The following is a 13,165-nucleotide window of genomic DNA, read 5'->3' as shown; positions in this document are numbered from 1 at the left end:
TATAGAATTCTCTGATACAGAGCAGAATTCATGGTTCCTTCTATTAAGGCAAGTTGTTCAGGTCCTGAGGCACCAAAGCATCCCCAAACCATCACACTACCACTACCATGCTGACCGTTGGTATGAGGTTCTTACTGTGGAATGCAGTGTTTGGTTTTCGCCAGGCATAATAAGAAGTATCTTTTTTTTTTTTTTGTAACAGGTTCCCTTGATCTAACATTAGGTTTTGGTTGAAGATCTGATAACATTCAGTATAAAAAAGATGCAAAATATAGAAAATCAGAAAGGGGGCAAATACTTTTTCACGGCAATGTAACTCTCGATCCATGATATACAGTGGGAAGAAAAAGTATGTGAACCCTTTGGAATTACCTGGATTTCTGCATAAATTGGTCATTAAATATGATCTGATCTTCATCTAAGTCACAGCAATAGACAAACATAGTGTGCTTAAATAACACACAAATTATTGTATTTTTCTTGTCTATATTGAATACATAATTTAAACATTCAGTGTAGGTTGGTAAAAGTATGTGAACCCCTAGGCTAATGACTTCTCCAAAAGCTAATTGGAGTCAGGAGTCAGCTAAGTTGGAGTCCAATCAATGTGACGAGATTGGAGATGTTGGTTAGAGCTGCCTTGCCTATGAAAACACTCACAGTTTGCTATTCACAAGAAGCATTGCCTGATGTGAACCATGCCTTGAACAAAAGAGTTCTCAGAAGACCTAAGATTAAGAAATATTGACTTGCATAAAGCTGGAAACGGTTACAAAAGTATCTCTAAAAGCCTTGATGTTCATCAGTCCACTGTAAGACAAACTGTCTATAAATTGAGAAAGTTCAGCACTGTTGCAACTCTTCCTAGGAGTGGCCGTCCTGCAAAGATGACTGCAAGAGCACAGCACAGAATGCTCAATGAGAATCCTAGCGCGTCAGTTAAAAACATTCAGAAATCTCTGGAACATGCTAACATCTTTGTTGACGAGTCTACAATACGTAAAACACTAAACAAGAATGGTGTTCATGGAAGGACACCATGGAAGAAGCCACTACTGTAAAAAAACATTGCTGCAAGTCTGAAGTTTGCCAAAGTGCACCTGGATGTTCCACAGTGTTACTGGCAAAATATTCTGTGGACAGATGAAATTACAGTTGAGTTGTTTGGAAGGAACACACAAGACTATGTGTGGAGAGAAAAAAGCACAGCAAACCAACATCAAAACATCATCCCAACTGTAAAGTATGGTGGAGGGAACATCATTGTTTGGGGCTGCTTTGCTGCACAAGGGCCTGGACAGCTTGCTATCATCGATGGAAACATGAATTTCCAAGTTTATCAAGACATTTCGCAGGAGAATGTTAGGCTATCTGTCCGCCAATTGAAGCTCACAGAAGTTGGGTGATGCAACAGGACAACGACCCAAAACATAGAAGTAAACATCTGGCGCCAACAGAGATGGCTGCCTCGCTTTGCGTTCTTAGGAAACTATGCAGTATTTTGTTTTTTTATGTATTATTTCTTACACTGTTGCCCCAGGAAATCTTAAGTCTTATTACATACAGCCGGGAATAACTATTGGATATAAGAGCAACGTCAACTTACCAACATTACGACCAGGAATATGACTTTCCCGAAGCGGATCCTCTGTTTGGACCACAATCCAGGACAATGGATCGGATCCCAGCAGGCAACCCAAAACAATGGCTCCGCAGAAGGGGCAGACGGAGCGGTCTTCTGGTCAGGCTCCGTAGACGGGAACATCGCCCACTGCTCCAGAATATACTACTTGCCAATGTCCAGTCTCTTGACAACAAGTTAGACGAAATCAAAGCAAGGGTTGATCTTCCAGAGAGACATCATAGATTGCAACATTCTCTGCTTTACGGAAACATGGCTCACTCGGGATACGTTATCAGAGTCGGTACAGCCACCTGGTTTCTTCACGCATTGCGCCGACAGAAACAAACATCTCTCTGGTAAGAAGGGCGGGGGGGTGTATGCTTTTTGATTAACGAGTCGTGGTGTGATCATTACAACATACAGGAACTCAAGCCCTTTTGTTCACCTGACCTAGAATTCCTTACAATCAAATGCCAACTGCATTATCTACCAAGAGAATTCTCTTTGATTATAATCACAGTCGTGTATATCCCCCCAAGCAGACAACTCGACGGCCCTGAAATAACTTCATTGGACTCTATGTAAACTGGAAACCACATATACCGAGTCTGCATTTATTGTAGCTGGGGATTTTAACAAGGCTAATCTGAAAACAACGCTCCTTAAATGTTATCATCATATCGAATGCGCAACCCGGGCTGGCAAAATCCTGGATCATTGTTACTCTAACTTCCGCGACGCATACAAAGCCCTCCCTCGTCCTCCTTTTGGCAAATCTGACCATGACTCCATTCTGTTGCTCCCAGCCTATAGACAGAAACCAAAACAGGAAACGCCCATGCTCAGGTCTGTTCAACGCTCGTCCGGCCAATCTGATTCCACGCTTCAAGATTGCTTCGATCATGTGGACTGGGATATGTTCCAGATAGTGTCGAACAACAACATTGATGTATACGCTGAGTCGGTGAGTGAGTTTATTAGCAACTGCATGTAGTACCCATGGCGACTATTAAAACCTTCCCCAACCAGAAACCGTAGATTGATGGCAGCATTCGCTCAAAACTGAAAACGTGAACCACTGCTTTTAATCAGGGCAAGGCGACCGGAAACATGACCGAATACAAACAGTGTAGCTATTCCCTCCGCAAGGCAATCAAACAATCTAAGCGTCAGTACAGAGACAAAGTAGAGCCGCAATTCAACGGCTCAGACACGAGAGTTATGTGGCAGGGTCTACAGTCAATCACGGACTACAAAAAGAAAACCAGCCCCATCGCGGACCCAGATGTCTTGCTCCCAGACAAACTAAACAGCTTCTTTGCTCGCTTTCAGGACAATACAGTGCCACCGACACGGCCCGCTACCAAAACCTGCAGGCTCTCCTTCCCCGCAGCCAATGTAAGTAAAACATTTAAACGTGTTAACCCTCGCAAGGCTGCCGGCCCAGATGGCATCCCTAGCCGTGTCCTCAGAGCATGCGTAGACCGGCTGGTGTGTTTACGGACATATTCAATCAATCCCTATTCCATTCTGCTGTTCCCACATGCTTCAAGAGGGCCACCATTGTTCCTGTTCCCAAGAAAGCTAAGGTAACTGAGCTAAACAACTATTGCCCCATAGCACTCACTTCTGTCATCATTAAGTTCTTTGAGAGACTAGTCAAGGATCATATCACCTCCACTCTCTCTGACACCCTAGACCTACTCCAATTTGCTTACCGCCCTAATAGGTCCACAGACGACGCAATCGCAATCACACTGCACACTGCCCTAATTCAAGAGGAATACTTATGTAAGAATGCTGTTCATTGACTACAGCTCAGCATTTAATACCATAGTACCCTCCAAACTCATCATTAAGCTCGAGACCCTGGGTCCTGACGGGCCACCCCAGGTGGTGAGGGTAGGAAACAACATCTCAACCCCGCTGATCCTCAACACTGGGGCCCCACAAGGGTGCGTTCTCAGCCCTCTCCTGTACTCCCTGTTCACCCATGACTGCGTGGCCATGCACGCCTCCAACTCAATCATCAAGTTTGCAGATGACACTACAGTGGTAGGCTTGATTACCAACAACGACGAGACGGCCTACAGGGAGGAGGTGAGGGCCCTCGGATTGTGGTGTCAGGAAAATAACCTCACACTCAATGTCAACAAAACAAAGGAGATGATCGTGGACTTCAGGAAACCGCAGAGGGAGCAACCCCCTATCCACCTCAACAGTACAGTAGTAGAGAAGGTGGAAAGTTTTACGTTCCTCGGCGTACATATCACGGACAAACTGAAATGGTCCACCCACGCAGAGAGCGTGGTGAAGAAGGCACAACAGAGCCTCTTCAACCTCAGGAGGCTGACGAAATTTGGCTTGTCACCAAAAGCACTTTCAAACTTTTACAGATGCACAATCGAGGCCATCAGACTGTTAAACAGCCATCACTAACATTGAGTGGCTGCTGCCAACATACTGACTCAAATCTCTAGCCAATTAATAATACAAAAATTGGATGTAATAAATGTATCACTAGTCACTTTAAACTATGCCACTTTATATAATGTTTACATACCCTACATTACTCATATGTATATACTGTACTCTATACCATCTACTGCATCTTGCCTATGCCGTTAGCCTTCACTCATCCATATATTTATATGTACATATTCTATTCATTCCTTTACACTTGTGTGTATAAGGTAGTTGTTGTGAAATTGTTAGATACTTGTTATTTATTACTGCATGGTCGGAACTAGAAGCACAAGCATTTCGCAACACTCGCATTAATATCTGCTAACCATGTGTATGTGACCAATAAAATTTGATTTGATTTTAAATCAACAGTCATGAGGTTATTGCTGCCAAAGGAGGGTCAACCAGTTATTAAATCCAAGGGTTCACATACTTTTCACACCCTGCACTGTGAATGTTTACACAGTGTGTTCAATAAAGACATGAAAACATATAGTTGTTTATGTGTTATTAGTTTAAGCAGACTGTGTTTGTCTATTGTTGTGACCTAGATGAAGATCAGACAAAATTATGACCATTTTATGTAGAAATCCAGGTATTTCCAAAGGGTTCACATATTTTTTCTTGCCACTGTAGCAGAGGATATAAAGCCATAACACATACGTTTGTTTCAGCAGCAGATTATGATCAATAATGTCAAAAGCTGCACTGAAGACTAACAAAACAGCTCCCCCAATATTTTTAGTATCAATTTCTTTCAGCCAATCATCAGTAATTTGTGTGAGTGCCATACACGTTGAGTGCCCTTCTCTATAAGCATGCTGAAAGTCATTTGTCTACTGTGAAATAGCATTGTCTCTGGTCAAAAATGTTATTCAAACGTTTAGTAAGGGTTGGTAGCAGGCTGATTGGTTGGCTGTTTGAACCAGAAAAGGGTAATTTGCTATTCTTAGGTAGTGGAATAACTTGTTCTTCCCTCCAGGCCTGAGGGAACACACTTTCCTGTAGGATGAGTTTAAAGAGATGGCAAACAGGAGTGGCAATATAGTCCGCCATCATCCTCAGTCATTTTCCATCCAAGTTGTCATTCCTAGGTGGTTTGTCATTGTTGATAGACAACAATAATGTTTTTACCTCTTCCACACTCACTTTACGGAATTAAAAATGACCATGCTTGTCTTTCATAATTTGGTCAGTTATGCATGGATGTGTGTAGGTTCAGAGTTTGCTGTTGGTATGGCATTCCTAAGTTTGCTAATCTTGCTAATGTAATTACTGTGACACTGTGAGATCATCATCAGAGAACGATGACAGAGAGGCAGAACAAATGGACAAGCTGTGTGTCTGATGCTTCTACACTGCAGAAAAGGAAGACTCGGCATACAGACAGAGAGAGAGAGAGAGAGAGAAAGAGAGAAAGGGAGAGAGCGAGAGAGCTTGTGTGATGTGTGATCTCACCTCCTTCAGTGCTACGACTCCCACCAGTTTTCCAATGCTGGTAACATAGGCATGACTGAGACCCAGCAAGGAGAACAAAGTGTGGGTCTGTCAGAGAGAGAGAGAGAGAGGGAGGCATATTTGTCAATATCCTACAGCATGTAGTGTTTATAATGGCTTAAAGTGGCTACATAAGAGCACAGGGTGCTAGCTACAGTTGATACCTTGTGAAGGGAGGTTCTCTCCACCAGCTGAAAGGGGGAGGGATCAATCCGTATCTCCTCCATACTGATTGGCTTATCCAACTCTTCTTCTTCCCAGGCTTTGATCTGCATTAGCCAATCAGAGAGCAGAGAGGGTGATTGACAATATAAAGAGAGAATAATCATTTATGATGTTTGATTCTATTCGTGGAATCCTTTTAGAGCTACATAGAGTGCCCAGGTCAGGGAGTAGAGGTCAGGGATCAGGGGTTAGGGGTTAAAGGTTGATCAAGGTCAGTGAGACACATTACCTCCTCTGAGGACATGGTGTCGGTGAGTGGAGGTGGGATGGATTCCTGGAGAGAGGAAGAGAGAGAGAGAGAGAGAAAGAGAGTGAGAGAGAGAGAAAGAGAAAGAGAAAGAGAGTGAGAGAGAGAAAGAGAGAGAGCGGAAGAGAGAGGAGGAAAGAGAGAGAAAGAAAAGAAGGAGTGTGAGACAGAGGGGGATGTTGGTTTAGAGATTTTAGTTATTTTCTCTCTCCAGGTTTATAAAGTGTCAGATCAGATGCCCCCTTGTGGTGCTATTTCTCCATCACACAGAATGACAAACCTGCTCATTACATATCATATCATACATTATAGCAAGGTCATGCCATTGACGTGAGCGTGTGTCCCCTACTGGACAGAATGTGATATTGCTCCTCTTTGAGCTACCAGAGGAAATTAGCTACCAGAGGAAAGCTTGAGGTTGATGTTAGCCTTAAGCACAGATCCAGGATCAGGTTGCCCTAGCCCCAATCCAAACCTCAACCATTATGGGAATGAAAAACATCTTCTAACATATCTGACCCTGTATCAGTGGTATCATCCAACCTCTATCTTGATATGGAATGATACCTGAGCTTCAGCCTGGCTGGTTGAGGAAGAGGAGAAGAGGCGCTGAAATATTCCCCTCACAGACTGGAGGGAACGCTTCTCTGAAAGACAGGACAGACATTTAGAAGTGAGTAAATCTTGTAAACATTCTCACTCCAACACTTTTCGACAGAAGGTGCTGGTTAATTGTTGTAAACAAACCCCATGAGCAATCGATAGAACAGCAGGTCTAACACTGATTCTGCTGTATTGATTGCTTATTGTAGATACAGTATCTGGTTGTAGAGTAGTGGCCTAAGGGAACACACTTAATGTGTTGTGAAAAGTGTTATGAAATGTAATGTAATGTAATATTTGTTTGCCTTGGCAGCAGCTAATGGGGATCCTAAATAAATACAAATACAAACATGGATGCCTAGTAACAAAATAGCAATAGTGGGTACATCCCAATTCTATGACATTTTATATGTGTCATGTCACCTGAGCCGGTGTGATTGGTGGAGGACTCCTGTGGTTTGGGGGATGGGAGTGGCCTATTCTGTTCATCTTGTACTGGAGAGGTCTGGAAAACAAACAAAAGGACCAAGTTCATAACCAAGTATTATATGATGTTGTGGATAATTATAATGCATTATAAATGTGTTTATAAAGACATTATAAGTATACTGATATTTAATCAGTGTAAAAAATATGATGCTATCGTTCAAGCATTCCATCTATCCATCCATCCATCCATCCATCCATCCATCCATCCATCCTTCCATCCTGTCACCTCTCCTCCCTCCTCGTCTATGAAAGTGAAGGACTCCCAGCCCTGGCCCGGTGACCCCTGACCCCTCTCAAAGACACGCCTCTCGGCCGAAAGCCACCAATCAGAGATGGCTTGCAGCTCTGTCCTCTCGATAGACCCTAATAGGATCATAGACTCTGAGGAAAGACAGGGGGAACAGGGAGAGAAAGAGAGTAGAGAGAGAGAGAGTAGAGAGAGAGAGAGTAGAGAGAGAGAGAGAGAGTAGAGAGTAGAGAGAGAGAGAGAGAGAGAGTAGAGAGATAGCGAGTAGAGAGACTTTAACTACTTTAACTATTTGTACATTGTTACAACCCTGTATATATATATATATATATATATATATATATATATCCATTATATAATATGACATTTGTAATGTCTTTATTGTTTTGAAACTTCTGTATGTGTAATGTTTACTGTTAATTTTTATTGTTTATTTCACTTTTGTATATTATCTACCTCACTTGCTTTGGCAATGTTAACACATGTTTCCCAATTGAATTTTGAGAGAGAGAGAGAGAGAGAGAGAGAGAGAGAGAGAGAGAGAGAGAGAGAGAGAGAGAGAGAGAGAGAGAGAGATATTTCAGTGGATGGATTTGTGTCATCTACGGTGCATGGCATCAAACATTCTATAACATGTCTCACCTTTGGAGTCGACCAGAGGGATGGTTTTGAGGGAGGTGGAGTCTAGCAGATAGCCCAGCTCCCGATAGGTCGACTGGGAGGACAGGAAGTTCACCTTCCGCACCATCATGTCCTCCACAAAGATGTTGTACTTACTGAGGGAGGAGAGAGGATATATGTGAACTGTGCCTGCTTGACTCATAATAGCACACAAGGTTGCATGTACACTAGAACTGTTTGAGCCACAATGGCATACAGTTCTCTGCATAAACACTTATTAGAGCCATAATGGCGACCGTTCCAGTACCTGATGTGTCCGAGGCTGAGCTCGGGGAGGTATGGCAGTTTCTTGACCTGGATGATGGAGTCATAGAGGGAGGGCTGCAGGCCCTGGGCCACCATGTTGGCCAGGATCACCGCCACCATCATGGGCAGGATGTGGGAGATCTGCCCTGTCAGCTCAAAACAGATCACAGCCGTGGACACTGTGTGGGTTACTGCCCCGGTCAGGGCCGCGGCACCTGGGATAAGGAGGGCGGGAGAGAGAAAGGGAGGGGAAGGAGAGAGGAAGGGAGGGAGGTAGGGGAAGGAGAGAGGAAGGGAGGGAGGTAGGGGAAGGAGAGAGGAAGGGAGAGAGGGAGGGAGGGGGAGGAGAGAGGAAGAGAGAGTATAGAGGGAGGGAACGAGAGATCAGGAGTCACAACAAGGCAGAAAGGGAAGGAGAGATGGTGTTAAATTACATTGTCATTTTGATATGTATATTATAAATACATCACATGAGACTCGCAATAACACTAAGTAATTTACACCCTACTTCATAAAGATAATTAACAATATGCAAGAGACTATGGTTGAGTTACAGTAATAGGCAATGAAGAAATGTCTGAGAATGGATTCTAAATATAAGTGTATTTAATTACTTTGTAAAAATGAATGGATTCACATACAAGGCATACAGCTTCAGTTACAAAGCATTAACAAGCATTACAAGGCATTATTCCAAGCATGGTCAGAGAGAGAGAGAGAGAGAAACCATAGCCTGAAAGGCCTTGCCCCGAAAGTTCACAGGGTGGAGAGAGAGAGAAAGAAAGTATCTTACCACAGCAGGTCAGGAACAAATAAGAAAAAGACCAATGAACCTTTAATAAACATCTGAGTTGTTGACCAATAGTATTACTGTAAAGTTAACCTCCAATCAGATGTCAGACCTACATGATGTAACCTCTCAGAGGTGTGACAATGGGGGTTGGCAAGACCAACACATAGAATGCTGAATTCCGAAGACAACACATAGCAAATTCTTGCATACAGCTGATAAGATGAGTCCCTTCTGGGGCTGGGCTGCCCTGCAACAGCAGCAAGGCAAGATGAGACTTCAGAGGAGACTCACCAATGACAGCATAGCCCCCGGGGAGGATGCGATAAACTATCCCATCAAACAGGATACCGTTTGGGAAGAGAGTGGCCATGATCTCCCCTACCAGACGCCCAAATGCTGCCCCTGGGGGAGAGGGGAGAGAGAAAGGGGAGAGAGACGAGAGAGAAAGGGGAGAAGGGAGAGAGAAAGGGGAGAGAGAGGAGAGAGAAAGGGGAGAAGGGAGAGATAAATGGGAGAGGGGAGAGGGAGAGGGGGAGAGGGGAGAGAGAAAGGGGAGAGGGAGAGAGAAAGGGGAGAGAGAAAGGGGAGAAGGGAGAGAGAAAGGGGAGAGAGAGGAGAGAGAAAGGGGAGAAGGGAGAGAGAAAGGGGAGAGGGGAGAGAGAAAGGGGAGAAGGGAGAGATAAATGGGAGAGGGGAGAGGGGAGAGAGAAAGGGGAGAGGGGAGAGAGAAAGGGGAGAAGGGAGAGAGAAAGGGGAGAGAGGAGAGAGAAAGGGGAGAAGGGAGAGAGAAAGGGGAGAAGGGAGGGAGAAAGGGGAGAGGGGAGGGAGAAAGGGGAGAAGGGAGAGAGAAAGGGGAGAAGGGAGAGAGAAAGGGGAGAAGGGAGAGAGAAAGGGGAGAAGGGAGAGAGAAAGGGGAGAAGGGAGAGAGAAAGGGGAGAAGGGAGAGAGAAAGGGGAGAGGGGAGAGAGAAAGGGGAGAGACAGGAGAGAGAATACTCAGTTGTGCTTTAGGACAGGTTTATAGCATGTTTTAAGCCTGATATCTGATACATCATGTTTAGATTCCCAGGTCTGATCTCAGCCTCTTACCCAGTATGAACACTGGCATGAAGGCTCCAGACGGGATGGGCATCGTCGTGGAAACAGCAGACATCCAGAACTAGAACATTGAGAAGGTATGTGAATGACAGAGAGACCTAATACAAATTCTTTATAGAATCTAATGGAGAAACAATGAAAAAGTAAACTTTCAGAGAATGCGGTTGCAACTCTTTTCATTTTGATTTGATAGCCTGACCACAGCATAATATGAGAAGGAAGGTCATGTGTTTTATTCCATGATGGAGGGAGGACGTACCTTCATGACGAAGAAGAGGAGGAGGATGAGGAAGACGCTGACATCGGGGTGCAGCCAGGCTGAGGAGCGCCCCAGTCCAGGGGGAAGGGCGGTGGCAGACAGTTTGGTCCAGGTGAAGTTATCAAACAGAGAGTTAATACATTCTCTAGGCATCAGCTGAACAGAGAGAGAGAGAGAGAAAGAGAGAGACAGAGACAGAGACAGAGAGAGAGAGGAGAGAGAGAGAGAGAGAGGAGAGAGAGAGAGAGAGAGAGAGAGAGAGAGAGAGAGAGAGAGAGGAGAGAGTGTGTGAGAGAGAGAGAGAGAGAGAGGAGAGAGAGAGAGAGAGGAGAGAAAGAGAGAGAGAGACAGAGAGAAAGAGAGAGAGAGACAGAGAGAGAGAGAGAGAGAGAGACACAGAGAGAGAGACACAGAGACAGAGAGACACAGAGAGAGAGAGAGTGAGAGAGAGAGTGAGAGAGAGAGAGACAGAGAGAGAGAGAGTGAGAGAGAGACAGAGAGAGAGACAGAGACAGACAGAGAGAGAGACAGAGAGAGACAGAGAGAGACAGAGAGAGAGAGAGGGAGAGAGGGAGAGAGAGAGAGAGACAGAGAGAGAGAGACAGAGAGAGAGAGAAAGAGAGAGGGGAGAGAGATAGATCAATCAATCAAATGTATTTATAAAGCTGATGTCACAAATTGCTTATACAGAAACTCAGCTTAAAACCCAAAGAGCACACAATGCAGATGTAGAAGCACGGTGGCTAGGAAAAACTCCCTAGAAAGGCAGGAAAATAGGAAGAAACCTAGAGAGGAACAGGGCTCCGAGGGGTGACCAGTCCTCTTCTGGCTGTGCCAGGTGGAGATTAAAAGAGTACATGGCCATTTAGTCTAGATCGTTCTTCAACATGTTCAAAGTTCATAGATGACCAGCATGGTCAAATAATAATCACAGTGGTTCTAGGTTATGACAGTGGTTCTGGGTTTTTCATCTCTGCTTGAGCGGCTATACAGTGGTGTTGAAAGATTTATTTATCCGTATCAGCTTAAAACCACACTAAAACCATAGTTAACAGGGTTGCTTGTTGCCTGAAGGCAATACATGGATTTATAAAAGGTTATTCTATAAGTCATGAACATAAACTCTAATAAGCTCAATAATGCTCTCTGACCTCTCCAGCCATGAACTGGCCGAATCCAGGAGGAAAGGTCAGGGTGGCGATGACAAACGTCACTGCACCTGGGTAGATTAACCGGCTGAACACACACAATCGCACAAACACACACGCATGCGCACAAATACAAAGACGGACACACACACACACACACACACACACACACACACACACACACACACACACACACACACACACACACACACACACACATATTATTAAACAACTGGGATACTCAATCGTTAAAACAAACCACAATGCCATTACTTAAATGTGAAGCATTTTAGGGTAATAACGTAAATTGTCAGGAATCTCCTCCCAGTTCATTGTCTGGCTGTCAGGCTGTTGAGTTCATGGCAGGACACCTCTACTGCTCTGCCCCTCCTAATGTGTGAGCTCAATGTACCTTGACTGGTGAGTCAATGGCTAAGTGAATGTGTCTAACTGGGTGAATGGCTGGCTGTTAAGCCCTGCTTGTCTGGGTCAATGTCGTGTAACAGATTACTTTGGAAGAAGAGGCTACCCAAATGAAACTCATCTGGAATGGAATGTGGAAAGTGTCAGGGATCTGGGTAATAGTGTCTGCTAAGCATTACAATTGTGAAGACATTTGAGTGAGTGTAACAGTGTGTGTGTACTGTGTGTATGTACTGTGTGTGTGTGTGTACTGTGTGTATGTACTGTGTGTGTACTGTGTGTATGTACTGTGTGTGTACTGTGTGTGTACACTGTGTGTATGTACTGTGTGTGTGTGTACTGTATGTGTGTACTGTGTGTATGTACTGTGTGTGTGTGTGTACTGTGTGTATGTACTGTGTGTGTACTGTGTGTATGTACTGTGTGTGTACTGTGTGTGTACACTGTGTGTATGTACTGTGTGTGTGTGTACTGTATGTGTGTACTGTGTGTATGTACTGTGTGTGTGTACTGTATGTGTGTACTGTGTGCGTATGCATGCGAGTGCGTGAGTGCGTGATGTCTCACTGCTTGGTCAGAAAGCGTGTGAGAGCCGTCTGTCTCCTCATCACTAGAACCACCTGTCTGTTCAGGTAGACAAAGAAGGCCCCCAGGAACCCACAGGAGATTCTACAACAGACAGACAGGGGACAGAGAGTCAGGAACCCACAGGAGATTCTACAACAGACAGACAGGGGACAGAGAGTTAGGAACCCACAGGAGATCCTACAACAGACAGACAGGGGACAGAGAGTCAGGAACCCACAGGAGATCCTACAACAGACAGACAGGGGACAGAGAGTCAGGAACCCACAGGAGATCCTACAACAGACAAACAGGGGACAGAGAGTCTGGAACCCACAGGAGATCCTACAACAGACAGACAGGGGACAGAGAGTCAGGAACCCACAGGAGATCCTACAACAGACAAACAGGGGACAGAGAGTCAGGAAACCACAGGAGATTCTACAACAGGGAGTCAGGAAGACACACACAATCCCATTGATCCCCACACCATCACTAAGTGAGTGCAGTTCAGTTAAAGACTGTAGGGTCTAAAAGGGGTGTGTAGAATGTTTAC

The 13,165-nt window shown here is 44.6% G+C and overlaps 1 protein-coding gene across 1 annotated transcript in view; it reads right to left on the bottom strand.

Moving 5' to 3' along the window:
- The window catches only part of LOC139422057 (chloride channel protein-like), a 91,050-nt gene that overhangs the window by 3,209 nt on the left and 74,676 nt on the right, over positions 1 to 13,165 (bottom strand). Inside the window, exons 11-23 of the mRNA XM_071173202.1 lie at positions 12,613 to 12,714; positions 11,626 to 11,710; positions 10,475 to 10,630; positions 10,207 to 10,276; positions 9,410 to 9,520; positions 8,327 to 8,540; positions 8,041 to 8,174; positions 7,378 to 7,532; positions 7,086 to 7,167; positions 6,627 to 6,706; positions 6,042 to 6,086; positions 5,752 to 5,856; positions 5,549 to 5,635 (exon numbers count right to left, since the gene is read on the bottom strand). Coding sequence (XP_071029303.1) covers positions 5,549 to 5,635; positions 5,752 to 5,856; positions 6,042 to 6,086; positions 6,627 to 6,706; positions 7,086 to 7,167; positions 7,378 to 7,532; positions 8,041 to 8,174; positions 8,327 to 8,540; positions 9,410 to 9,520; positions 10,207 to 10,276; positions 10,475 to 10,630; positions 11,626 to 11,710; positions 12,613 to 12,714 — 1,426 coding nt within the window. The remainder of the gene's footprint in view (positions 1 to 5,548; positions 5,636 to 5,751; positions 5,857 to 6,041; positions 6,087 to 6,626; positions 6,707 to 7,085; positions 7,168 to 7,377; positions 7,533 to 8,040; positions 8,175 to 8,326; positions 8,541 to 9,409; positions 9,521 to 10,206; positions 10,277 to 10,474; positions 10,631 to 11,625; positions 11,711 to 12,612; positions 12,715 to 13,165) is intronic.

Source organism: Oncorhynchus clarkii, chromosome 2 (genome assembly GCF_045791955.1).
Source record: "Oncorhynchus clarkii lewisi isolate Uvic-CL-2024 chromosome 2, UVic_Ocla_1.0, whole genome shotgun sequence".
NCBI classification, from domain to species: domain Eukaryota; kingdom Metazoa; phylum Chordata; class Actinopteri; order Salmoniformes; family Salmonidae; genus Oncorhynchus; species Oncorhynchus clarkii.
The sequence above is the reverse complement of the archived record's forward strand: the minus strand, read 5'-3'. Positions and strand labels throughout refer to the sequence as shown.